Source organism: Solea senegalensis, unplaced genomic scaffold, assembly GCF_019176455.1.
Source record: "Solea senegalensis isolate Sse05_10M unplaced genomic scaffold, IFAPA_SoseM_1 scf7180000013919, whole genome shotgun sequence".
In the NCBI taxonomy this organism is placed as follows: domain Eukaryota; kingdom Metazoa; phylum Chordata; class Actinopteri; order Pleuronectiformes; family Soleidae; genus Solea; species Solea senegalensis.
This window is the reverse complement of record NW_025320916.1, coordinates 34,216-47,446: the sequence shown is the minus strand read 5'-3', so window position 1 is coordinate 47,446 and position 13,231 is coordinate 34,216. Positions and strand designations below refer to the sequence as shown.

Below are 13,231 nucleotides of genomic sequence, written 5' to 3'. Positions count from 1 at the left end.
GCAGACCTCACCTCCATCATAACCCCACCCCACCCCTGTGACAGCACATACAGTATGAGAAGTGGAACTAACTCAGTGAATCAATACAAAGACACATATAGTCAACAGAAACAGTGTTTGGATCTCACAGCATTGAAGTTGTCATGGTGGTCCCTCATAAAGGGGTAAAAGGCCCCAAGCTGCATCCATCGTACACACAGTTCCTCAGTGGTGTTGCCTTCAAATCCACAGATGTCCACGCCCACCAGAGGAACCCCGAACAGGCTAAACTGCAGCACAGCTGGGGGGTAGCAAAAGCAAAAGTTCAGTGGAAATACTGTATATCAAATAATTCTTTTCAATTAAAAAATTTCATTTAACCATATGCAGGTCCATAAAAAGACTACCACAGAACTAAACGCACTTTAAACAAGATTGTTATAGTATTTCAGGCTGTGGACGTTTTGGAAACTACAGCTCATCTCCTCACCAGGGATGGAGAATCGCAGCTGCTCCCAGTCACTCCTGACATCACCTGTCCACACTCCAGAGAAGCGTCCGATGCCAGAGTAAGAGGAGCGAGACAGGACAAAAGGCCTCTTCCCTCGTACCTTTGCAAGAGCTCTGAGAGCAGCAACCAACCCCACAATCAATATATAGTAGACAGAATAAATAACAAAAGACAAACAACAACTACATCCATATATTCCACAGTGCCACATTAAGGTCCAATGAAATAAATCTAGCAATTGCACAAAGGAAGTCTGTCCTTTTATTGTTGTTTCACAGCTACAACTACAACTACTGTCCTCCGTTTGATTACTTATGACTTCATCTGCTAACATACCACCTAAAGAACTCAATCTGTAAACATGGTTCCAACCTGTTTGTGGCATATGCTTCTGTCAGTCCGTACATATTGTGCAGGTTGTAGTGAGTGGATTGCCTCCGCTGAGCTGACATGCAGAGAGTTCCCGAGTTCAACTCCCCGCCGACTACTCCTGTTTGTATGAGATTCAGGAACACAGAGACAATGATTCAAAGCAACATTCAGAACAATGAAACAGGTATGTATCTGCAGAGCAGTTGTGTACTGTATGTACTTTGAAAGGTCCAGTATGTAAGAATGTGTTTAATCTAATGGGGACTACAAAGTACAGTGTTTGCCGTCAAAACATTGCAAAGCAAGTTGGAGACCCCTGTAAAGCAATGGCCCTCTGTACATGTAAAGGACTGATTCTAAATGTGTTATATAATTTATTGGTTAGTAACTTATAAAAACATACTTATGGAGAGTGTATTTGATTTCAGCTAATAAACTCTGCTAAATGTTACACACTGGACCACTGGACAGCATATGTAAACAAAACACTAACTAGGTGTGTAAGGCGGGTCTTCAAGATCAGTGTGAGGACAGCCCTCCATTGAGCCCTGGACAAAATTGGCTGGTTCATTCATATCCTGGATGGAGCATTGGAGATAAACAAAATATAAATTAGGTGCAAAGCAAACTAAACACACAACCACTAAGAATATTCCAGAACTGACAACCTGATTTCACACATTCTTGACATCTTATGTTTTAATCATATCATTGGTGTCTAAATAACATGTGCACTGTGTGTATGTACACACTCACAATCCACAGTCCATCCACAGGCACTTTAGAATGAAAACCTCTGATGCAGTCTTCCCACCACTGTCTGGTCTCTGGGTTGGTGAAGTCAGGGAAGGCTGTAGGGCCAGGCCAAACCTGGAACACCATACAAGAATGTGTTTGCCAACCAACCGGACACAGGTCAACAGTAAAACACATGCTATGCATTTCACACAAGCGGAACAACATATTAAAAAAGGGGTCTTACCTTCCCGATCAAAATGTGTCCTGTGACATTTTTAATGAAGACGTCTCGTTTCAGGCCATCATCAAAGGGAGGGTAATTTTCAGTGGGGCTAGTGCTACTGATCCCTGGGTCCTGGGGCAGAAACCAGCAGAGCACAGCAGTCAGAAGCTGAGAGGCTTTTGCTGCCATCTACTGGAGATACATTGTTACATAATTGCTTATTTTCAGTTAAACAGCTGATGATATGTGTCTGTTTTTATTCATCAAACTTTTTATTATTGTTATTATTATTGTTATTATTATAATAATAATTATTATTATTATTATAATGCAGAAACATTTACTCATGGTTGGATCTGAATCTTCAGGTTGAGGTCTAAGACATTCAAACACATTGCACCAGAATAAGGATGTACTTCATGCCTCGCCTATGGAATTCTTCCACCATCTCTGGGAGGTCACCAAATCAACAGGGATCAAAAGTGAAAATCCTTCGCTTGTCTGCGTAATCCAAATCATTCCACTGCACATCCTGATGGTGACAAAAAAAGATGATCTATTTTCTAAGATCATTTCTTTATCAGGAAATGATCTTGTAAATGTCATTTACCAATGGAAGGTTGGCAATTGTGCATGCGTTGCATTAATGAATCTAACTCACTCTTTATAGGTGTGCTTCTGGACTCCTATATCATTTTCTATGTTAAAACGATATTTTTCTTATGGTATATACACAAGGAGCTGTAGTATCCAGTGTCAACACTAAAAAGATGTACCTTACCAATGACCTGAAGGTACTGTCGTATAACACTCTGAGGGTCAGGACCTAAAAAAAAGTATAGGTCCAGAATTCTTCCAGTTGACACCCAGGTGAGAGCAGGAGTCGGCTGAAGCGTCACCTGTGGAGACACATTAAGGCATTCAGTAACAGTTTGTATATGATAGGAAAAAATATTCAGTGGAAAATCTGATTAAAACGATAGTTCTGTACCAATTGCATTGCTGTTGAGAAGGAAAAATCCATGTGCTAATCCATCAGCCTCCTGTACAATGTAGAATGGGTGGGAGCCATATAGGTTAGCATGAGCCTGCAAAGAAACACACCGTCAACAACTTGAATGCACAACAGGGGGGAAAGTATAAAACAACAAAAATATAAACAACTTAGTGTTACACACTATTTCATGTGTGGCATCAAGTGGCATCTATTTGACATGTTAGACCAGGGATTAAGATTTCTATTCCTTTTTGGAATGTAAAACAACCGTATGTTTCCCTTTCAGATTATTAAAAATGTTGCTCTATTTGGGTTTCAGAGACTGGATGTATGTTAAACGTTCCTGAATTTGCCATTAGTTATAGTATTCACAAATGTATGTTTATTTTCTCTTGACACTTTTGATACAGTATATATTATGACTGCTTGAGTTCTCCCACAACTCGGGGCTTGTGTGTTCTCTACAACAGACTCACATGAGGTGCCATGTCTCTGTTCCAGAGAGTAAGAGAAGTCCAGTTAAGGTCTAGGAGGAGGCAGGTGTAATGTTCCCCAAGGCCAGACACAAGGGAAGAGGCTAGTGTGGTGGACAACTGCAAGTACTGGTCAGCAAAAAGCAGAGGTCCCACAGTGGTGTTTATACTAAAACAGGAGGGAAAGACATACAGAGAATTAACAACGTGTAAAAAGAAATATCTATTTACTGTTACATATGTAGGTTATGTTGCCTCAATATCAATATAAAACATACACATACAATAAAACACACAGATGTAGTTTTATAAAGCTACAAATAAGGCCGCAACATGTTACAAGATACGTCAAAGGTACTAAAATGACAATATGGAGACAGTCTTTGAGGAGCATTTGTGTTCCAAATGTTAGAAGTCGTGGACAGGAGTGTAACAAGCTGTGAGTACACAGACAATGATTTGAAGCAACATTCAGAACAAAGAAACAGGTATGTATCTGCAGAGCATTTGTGTACTGTATGTACTTTGAAAGGTCCAGTATGTAAGAATGTGTTTAATCTAATGGGGACTACAAAGTACAATGTTTGCCGTCGAAACCTTTCAAAGCAAGTTGGAGACCCCTGTAAAGCAAGGCCCTTGCCCAAAGTACATGTAAAGGACTGATTCTAAATTTGTTATATAATTTATTGGTTAGTAACTTATAAAAACATACTTATGGAGAGTGTATTTGATTTCAGCCAATAAACTCTGCTAAATGTTACACACTGGACCTTTAACGTAACACAACTGACAGCATATGTAAACAAAATATTGTTTTTTTTATGATTTCACATGCTGATAACTAGTGACACTAAAACACTAAGTAGGTGTGTAAGGCGGGTCTTCAAGATCAGTGTGAGGACAGCCCTCCATTGAGCCCTGGACACAATTGGCTGGTTCATTCATATCCTGGATGGAGCGCTGGAGATAAACAAAATATAAATTAGGTGCAAAGCAAACTAAACACACAACCACTAAGAATATTCCAGAACTGACAACCTGATTTCACACATACTTGACATCTTATGTTTTAATCATATCATTGGTGTCTAAATAACATGGGAAGATTGGCATTGTGCATGCATTGTGCAACCTTGCGGGTTGTATTAGTGGTGGTGTAACCCCAGCGGCAATGATGAAATCCCAGGGACCAATAGGGGGACATCATGGGACGGCCTTAGGATAAATAAGACATACTAAACACATTAATGAATCTAACTCACTCTTTATAGGTGTGCTTCTGGACTCCTATATCATTTTCTCTGTTAAAACAATATTTTTCATATGGTATATACACAAGGAGCTGTAGTATCCAGTGTCAACACTAAAAAGATGTACCTTACCAATGACCTGAAGGTACTGTCGTATAACACTTTGAGGGTCAGGACCTAAAAAAAAGTATAGGTCCAGAATTCCTCCAGTTGACACGCAGGTGAGAGCAGGAGTCGGCTGAAGCGTCACCTGTGGAGACACATTAAGGCATTCAGTAACAGTTTGTATATGATAGGAAAAAATATTCAGTGGAAAATCTGATTAAAACAATAGTTCTGTACCATTGCTGTTGAGAAGGAAAACTCCATGTGCTAATCCATCAGCCTCCTGTACAATGTAGAATGGGTGGGAGCCATATAGGTTAGCATGAGCCTGCAAAGAAACACACCGTCAACAACATGAATACACAACAGGGGGAACAGTATAAAACAACAAAAATATAGTGTGGACAACTAAGTTTAAAAGTGTGTTACACACTATTTCATGTGTGGCATCTACTTAGATCATTGACATGTTAGACCAGGGATTAAGATTTCTATTTTATTTTTTTGGAATGTAAAACAACTGCATGTTTCCCTTTCAGATTATTAAAAATGTGGCTCTATTTGGGTTTCAGAGACTGGATGAATGTTAAATGCTCCTGAATTTGCCAATAGTTATAGTATTCACAAATGTGTACAGTGTATATTGTGACAGTGTATATTGTGCTTGAGTTCTCCCACAACTCGGGGCTTGTGTGTTCTCTACAACAGACTCACATGAGGTGCCATGTCTCTGTTCCAGAGAGTAAGAGAAGTCCAGTTAAGGTCTAGGAGGAGGCAGGTGTAATGTTCCCCAAGGCCAGACACAAGGGAAGAGGCTAGTGTGGTGGACAACTGCAAGTACTGGTCAGCAAAAAGCAGAGGTCCCACAGTGGTGTTTATACTAAAAAAGGAGGGAAAGACATACAGAGAATTAACAACGTGTAAAAAGAAATATCTATTTACTGTTACATATGTAGATTATGTTGCCTCAATATAAATATAAAACATACACATACAATAAAACACACAGATGTAGTTTTATAAAGCTACAAATGAGGCCGCAACATGTTACAAGATACGTCAAAGGTACTAAAATTACAATATGGAAACAGTCTTTGAGGAGCATTTGGAGCAACAAGCTGTGAGTACATGTGATGTAGATGTAGATGAAAACTGAAATGTACTCACATCGTGCGTCCATTGGATTTACGTCGCACTATGAAACCAAATGGGTCAGACTGGTACTCGGTGGTGTAAAGGACATCGGAGTTATCTGCTCTGCTCTTGGGATCATCAGCTGGGAGCTTGACCTCATATCGCTGAGAGGACGGGTCCTTTAGCTTGAGGGTGAATGTATCAGTTCAGTTTTGTCACATGAAGTCAAAGTAGATTGCAGGTGCTGAATATACAAAATACAGGAATGTGTACTTTCCTCATCACATCTATTTGAATGGTTGCAGCAGAGAAAAAAAACATCAACATAGTATTGGACACTCACAATGAGGTGCAAGCAGCCTGTGGTCTCCTCAATGATTTCCAGTCTTAGTGTAGAGATGTCTCTAGGCAGGTATGAGGGCTTGGCACGAGTCAGAGTGGCAGCCAGGCCTCGCTTTGAAGGAGTCAAGGGACCCAGTTTGTAGCCAGGGTACAAACTAGGGTAGAAGCACCAAGGTGGTCCAACAGAGTTGGCCAGAGGGGCTTTGGATGAAATTACGATTAAATGTTCAGCCATAGTGGATACTAAGCCGGTGCGTCAACAATGTCAGGTCCACTGTTCAAAGATGAACTATTCCTTTACAGTAATGTTGTAGGCAACAGGGCCCCTGAAGGTGAAACCCAGATAGAATGTGACGTATTTATTGCTGTGTGGCACTGAATGCAAGTTAAGAGGCAATATGCTGAATTTCTTTTTCTGAGGGCCCTCAAGGTAAACCACTTCATCTTCAGTCCAACCAGAAACGCGTTTTAACTTTTCAGCAATCTCAGGCTTCTCCCATGCTTCACCACTAAACCACTTCAGGCGTTGTTCAGAGACCGAGAACACCTTTCTCTTGTGGACAAATTTATCCAATCCATTTCCATGTCCCAGAAGAAAATGGGTGTAAAGCCTTCTCTTTCTTTGAGAAATGTCCTTCCTCTTGGTACAGTAGCATTTTTCCATGTGCTCCACAGCTGAATGGACAATTCCATATTTTTTTTCCCTCTCATGGTTTGTGTCCTTATCCTCTGGCCAGAATAGTAAGGTAAGCAGGAACAGTGCACCTGGCAAACATTTCTTTTTATCACCTGGGAACTGATGACAAACGGCCTGTAGATCTTTAAAAGGAGCAACCTTTGAAGCCTGTGGTGACAAGCAGTTCAGGGTAATGTGGGTCACAATGTAGTTCACAATATCCCTCTGTTCAAGTTTTGCCTTTCGTGGACTGCTGGGGTAAAGAGAAACTATGGTCTCTAAAATACGCACGGCATCCCTCTGTTCAGTTAGCATGGACAAGATGGAAGTTATGTTACCACCACCAAGTTGATAGATGATCATGCGTTTTTGTAAAGGAGTGAGATTGGTAGGGATTGATTTCCCTGGTTGCAGAATTGCAGCAGAGGAAAATTCACTGAAGTACTTCCCATAGTCAGAAGATATTTTGGTCAACCACTTCAGTGGATGGCTTATCTTCTCTTCAGGACTTTCAGGAATCTCTTCTTCATCTTCACCTACATCTGTCTGGAAGAAACTGATGTCCTCTGAAATCCATTCCAAGGAATCAATCAATGTCTGGTGAAGCTTTTTCAAATGACCATGAAATGGTTCCCAGGCATCTAAGACATGTTCTGGTATGTAATCTGTTAACAGATACTTTCTACACTTTGAATGGCCTTTAGCTCCTTTTGCAAACTCTTGTAATGAAAAGATCAATTTGAGCAGGCTGATTCCAACTTCAACTTCAGAAAAATATCCTGAACTGTTTACATTTTCCATGTCTGCATCAGCTGCTCTCTCACATTCTTGAAAACACTGCAGGGCATTCAGTGCAGTCTCCACAGCATCAGCTGTGTTTTGGGCTGTGATTGGTGCACAGCCGTTTTCAATGGCTTTCCATTTGAATTGGAACCATTTTCTGTACACCTGCCCTTTTGTGGCAAGTATGTACGAGTTGTTGGGAAGCTGTTTAGCTGCAGTCTCTGCCCAGTATGTTGCCTCTTCAAACTTTTCATGAGTATGAAGAAGACGAGCAAGTTGTTGGGCAACGAATGGATCTTTATGAAAACGTTCAAAAGCTTCCTTGAGTAACTCTATTGCTTTGTCAGGGCCTCCCTCCTTTTCTTGCACATGTTCAATCAGAGGAGAGAATAAAGTATCACATTCATCTCCTCTGCTTATTCTGGATCTCCTGATGAAAAGTGCTCTCAAAAATGACCGATATTCTTCCTTTCCAAATCTGTGCTCAAAAAGCAAATCGTCACAGAGCAATTTCTTTGCCAAACTGCTGTGGGTCTGTTGGCTTTCAAGGAGTTGTTGGAGAATTTCCTTTGCAACGAGTGGGTGAATTATTTTGATGGATTCAATCTTGGTCTTGTCATCTCTAAGATGCAAGAAGACTAGTTCGGCCTGTTCGCCGAGTGATCTTGCAAACTCTTGCCGTCGAAACCTTTCCATGTGCACTTGTAAGGTTAGCAAAGCTTCGCAGTGGGACTGAGAGATGAAAGAGTTAGAAACATAAGTGTTCAGCAGTGCTACGTACTGAATGAGGAGAGTGGCAGTAGACTGAAGGTGAATGCCTTGAAGCAAATGTGTCACAAAGTTTTGCACATAATCATTATGAAACCCTTCACTCATCAAAACAAATGTCAGGATGAACTGAGGCTCATACTGCTCTTCAAGCAACCGTAGTTTTCCAGCAAACTTCTTCTTCTCTTCAGGAGACAGTTTGTGAGTGACAGATACATTCTGTAAAGCAGACTCTTTGCATCTACTCTCTGGATCATGTGATCGCCTACAGCTCAACAAAATGAAACATAGTGTTTCATGCTGGATTTGTCTGTTTCTGATTGCAACCTGTAGCTCATTTTTGAGATCATCAAGGTAGTCTTTGTCAGAGTCTTCAATTAGGAGCAACACTGGAAGACAACTTTGTGGATCTTTTTCTTCATATTCTCTCAGACCAACTGCATGTTGTGTAACATCAGTAACTGAGTATGAAGGCTTCACAACTGCACATCTTAGTTGTTTCCTGTTCTGCCACAACACTTGCCTTGCCACAGTACTTCCACCACTTCCTGGGTGATGGTAGATGTTTATCGAAGTAACTGGGGTCTGATCTACGTTACATTTCAAAACATCCATGAGGAGCTTGGAGACATCCTGATAAGCATCTCGTTCGATTACCTCTCCAACATACTTGTGCTCAGCGAGCCAAAAGTTCATCCATGTCACTCTACCACCACAGTAAAACTGCTGTTCAATATTTGCCTTCTCCTCATTAATGACATCTCTGCTTGTGTCGTCACAATGGTTGACTGTCAGTATTTCCAGAGAAGCCATATGTTCCTCTTTGTTTGTTTCAAGAAGACATGTCCCTTTCACAAAGACTGGCAAGTGTTTTTTGGCACAGGCTTTTACTGGTTGAATCATTTGCATAGTTGCATTAATGTGACTCATTTTCATCCCAACTACACTGAAATTGTTCACAGTTTCTGTTCCACATGACCCCTCTGCAAAACTTTGCCACCTCTGGAAGTTTGTTTCTGATTCACAGATGCAGAGGATGTCTGTGTGGCCTTCCATGTCTGTGAAAAACTCATAAAAGGTGTGCAAGAGAGGTTTCTCTACTGGTGAAGTGAGAAGAAAAATGACCTGTAATGACCCTTTTGGCAAGATTTGTTTACAAATCAAAGACACACAGTCCCTCATAAGAGTAACTTTGGTCTTGATCCAAGTCATTTCATCACAAGGAGTTTCATTTGCTTTAAAGCCAGAACGGCCATTGCAGAAGATCCAGCTAGTTTGTTCAAACAGGTGCAATTTTTCTGTGAATTCGTTGATGCTTGTGTCACTGGAGATCCTATAGCTCTGCAGAGAATGCATGTTTGCAGCATGATGCTCAAGGTATTTGCTGCAAAGGCCTGATATCTTTGAGTCTGGGTCAAAATCAAACACAGAGAAGATCTTCATATTCAGCAGCCACTCAATGTTAGAAAGGTCATCAGGTTTGAATTTGTTTGTAATGAATATGAACCATTTATCATTTTCAATGAACTTCTTCCCACTCGTTATTAGCATTGTGAGTTTCCTCCCAAGGTCTTGGCAGAATGGATTTCTGGGTACTAGAGGTTTCTCTGCCTCTTCTCTTTGAGCATCCCGTTCTTTGACTCTCTGAAAGAAATCACTTAAATCATTGTCACTCACTGGCTCTGTTTTGGAACCTACCCTTCGCAGAATTGCATTTTTCTCATATTGTACTTTGTTTGCTGCCTCACTGAAGTTTGGCAGACGAACTACATAAACCCTGTCCTTAACAATGTTGACTAAAGGCACAATGTCAACCTCCACCACATAGTTTTTTACATAGTCTGTACTTTCTCGATCCATAACCTCAATGAACCTTGGTGGGCGCACACAATTGCGTGCATGCTCTTTGTCAGTTGGGAAACACTTTTCAATGTAGTCCAAAGCATCCACATAAATGTCTTTGTCTTTTATTGGGATGCCAACTACCTCACCATGCACATATCCTGTATCCTCCTTGCTGTCCATCACACCGAAATGTATTGTGCCGTTTGATCGGATATTCATACAACCAGTTGCAAATTTTAGAACCTCTTTGGCAAACTTAGCTTGCAGTCTTGTGCGATCCAATTCAGCAGCTATAGCAAAAGATTTGAATTCATGGCAGGGAGAGATCAAATCAAAAGCTCCCGATTCAGGTTGCAGAACTCTGTGCTTTACGTATATGAAATCAATGCCTTCCTGATCAAATGGCCGTGGTTTGCAGTCTTCCTTTGAAGTCAATATGCACTGTTGTTGGGGGGTTTGACTTTCTTCTGAGGCACACTTATCTCTTGCATGTACCTGTCCAGAGGGAACTTCACTTGAAGCAAGACAATGAAGTGATTTTGAATTGTCTTTCTGCTGCAGCTTAGTTTTTTTAGTATGGGTAGGCTTTGCATTCTCCTGAATGTTTTGCTTGGAATTGAAGAGCTCGTTTCTTTTTTGGATAATCATATGAGTAGGCCCAAATTTCATGCCAATCTTTGTCATCAAGAAGTCCTCATCAAGTGTAAGAAGGACTAGTCCATTTACTTCTTCTTCAAAGAGCTTCTTTATGTATTGTTCTTTCACACCAAGTGTTTGTAGCCAGGTGCTCACTTGATATTCAGTCCAGTTCTCGGGTGACTGCATAAGATTGTCAGCTGGATGAGGGAAAAAAATACGTTGGTTTATTCATAAATGACAGAATCAGAGATGATGTTCTCCACATTTAAAAACATGTCTTTCATTTGCCAATATACAGACATTGAATAAAAGTGGATTATTTAAAGCGACACAATAGTTACTTTTTCCAAGAAGAATGAGCAGCAAGCTCAGAGGGGGCCATGTATTTTACTGTTGAGGCCCATAAACCTGTGTACATTAGACAGGCCTCTCTTCTGTCTTTTTTTTTTTAAAACTCATCTCTTTCCATTGGCCCTAACACTATTTAAGCTGTTGACATTTTTTTATTTTTGTGTGGTCTGTGACAAATGACATTAATGAGCTAAAAGATACTGAAATACTCCATGTATAAAAATCGTATGCAGTGCGAAAGAGATTGGTTAACATTAAATTACAAAAAAACAAAACAGAGTTGACTATCCACTCACCCATGATTGGTTTTGTCAACGTCCACCTGTAAAAGAAAATGTTTAGTTATATGATGATTGAAATTTCAGACTGAAACCGCAGATAGATTTAGTTTTTTTGTTCACACACATACATTCCTTAATAAAATCTGACTGAGGCAAATATAAATATCCATTATTTATTGTTAGAACATGCAGTGTATGTTGATGTTAACATATTAAGGATCCCTACAAAACAAACTAAACAGTGCTCTCTGCTGGTCAAAATCAGAAATGGTGACACAATTTCTAAAAACCTCAAACATACTGAATCTTCGACATTTCTGTACAACATTATCTATTATTCAGTAATGTACAGTCAAATCTAGAGCTGAAACAATTACTCAATTTATCGATAATTAATCAATTACTAAACTAATTGGTCTGAAGCGTTTTTCATTATTACAACAAGATTTCTGATTGTTTCAGCTTCTTAAATATACATATTTTATGGTTGCTTTGTTCCATACAACAAAGAAATCATTGAAACTGAATCATTTTGGTTTGTGGACAAAACAAGACATTTGAGAACATCATCATTTCCAGGTTTGGAAACACCGATCAACATTTTCTGACATTTTACGCAGTTTTAATGGCTGACGAAGATTTTACCTGACAGACAGTCGGAGAGTATGTGTGTGTTTGTGTGTGAAAGACTGACAGAGAGAGACAGTTCAAAATAACAAAAATTGTGCGTGTTTTATTTTCATAGGATAACATGCATACATAATAACTGCATGTATAAAATCACTTGCATTCATCCATATGATCACGCAGTAAAACATAATTTATATCATTTATAAAAACTGATAATTGTGAGGAGTAAGCACCGGACTTAATGTTTATGCATTTGAATGCATAATATTCATCATTTATATGGTAAATTGCATAAAATGTTAATATGGTAGCCCTCCATAGTATTCTCTACCCTTCAGGTAGCTCTCAGTCTCAAAAAGGTTGGTGACCCCTGGTCTACAATATTCAACAGGGTGAAATGCCCCCTTTAAACCTTGTTAGTAGGGAGGGTCATTTATTTCTATACGCATATATGTAAATAAATAAATAAATGTTTTGTTTTTATTGCCATTGTTTTTACTGTTGCACAAGCTGAACTTATATAACCATTCTCTTAAAATGATTGAAACGAAATGATTATTGGGTGTGTGATGGTTTAGGTATGTGCGTGTGTACATGTTTTTCTATCCTCCTGGGGACCAAAAACGTACAAACCTATATCTATGGGGTTCCTACGAGGGATTTTCAGGGTTGAGAGCAGGTTTTAGGGTTAGGTACTTGAATAGTTGTGATGATTGGGGTTAGGGTAAGGGGCTAGGGAATGCATTGTCTATGAGGTCTCCTCACGGAGATAGAAAACCAAGTGTGTGTGTGTGTTTGTATCCATTCACCCACGACAATATAATGGGAGCATTAGGGGAGACCAGGGACAGTTGTAACACTTTTTGCAGTTTTCAGCAATACATCAAAACCTTTACACTGGAATAACCAGTTTGATTTATTATAAACTTCAATCTGTCAACTGTTATATGAATAATGTATTCAAGTGGTTTTATGAAATATGTACAGGTTGCAAAATTGATTTTCATACAGTCTCTCCACTTTTAAAACCATCCCAGTGTATAGGGACGGTTGTAACACATGTCAGGGACGGTTGTAACATGTGTAATATATACATAATGAATCAATAATATAGTCAAAATGGAAAATATTATT

General features: G+C 39.7%; 2 protein-coding genes and 2 long non-coding RNA genes across 5 annotated transcripts; all 4 read right to left on the bottom strand.

Annotated features, from left to right (window-relative positions):
• Nucleotides 1-101: 101 nt before the first annotated feature.
• On the bottom strand, nt 102-2,449 carry LOC122760678 (lysosomal alpha-glucosidase-like). The gene is made up of 8 exons (XM_044015817.1): nt 2,434-2,449; nt 2,224-2,355; nt 1,845-2,012; nt 1,619-1,732; nt 1,356-1,440; nt 863-980; nt 470-603; nt 102-280 (listed from the first exon to the last, which is right to left on the bottom strand). Exons 2-8 carry the CDS (start codon nt 2,269-2,271, stop codon nt 102-104), a joined length of 846 nt encoding a protein of 281 aa, XP_043871752.1. The 5' UTR covers nt 2,272-2,355; nt 2,434-2,449.
• A 216-nt stretch (nt 2,450-2,665) lies between these two features.
• Nucleotides 2,666-3,456, bottom strand: LOC122760671. The gene is made up of 3 exons (XR_006358463.1): nt 3,297-3,456; nt 2,815-2,911; nt 2,666-2,722 (listed from the first exon to the last, which is right to left on the bottom strand). It is a non-coding gene; the product is annotated as an uncharacterized LOC122760671 (long non-coding RNA).
• Nucleotides 3,457-4,891: 1,435 nt separating this feature from the next.
• LOC122760669 lies at nt 4,892-6,273 on the bottom strand. 2 transcript variants are annotated; one of them, XR_006358460.1, is made up of 4 exons: nt 6,126-6,273; nt 5,816-6,026; nt 5,363-5,528; nt 4,892-4,976 (listed from the first exon to the last, which is right to left on the bottom strand). It is a non-coding gene; the product is annotated as an uncharacterized LOC122760669 (long non-coding RNA). The 2 variants fall into 2 exon arrangements; XR_006358461.1 differs by having other exon boundaries at nt 5,816-5,967.
• Nucleotides 6,274-6,366: 93 nt separating this feature from the next.
• Nucleotides 6,367-11,486, bottom strand: LOC122760677 (sterile alpha motif domain-containing protein 9-like). The gene is made up of 2 exons (XM_044015816.1): nt 11,483-11,486; nt 6,367-11,032 (listed from the first exon to the last, which is right to left on the bottom strand). Exons 1-2 carry the CDS (start codon nt 11,484-11,486, stop codon nt 6,414-6,416), a joined length of 4,623 nt encoding a protein of 1,540 aa, XP_043871751.1. The 3' UTR covers nt 6,367-6,413.
• Nucleotides 11,487-13,231: the final 1,745 nt, after the last annotated feature.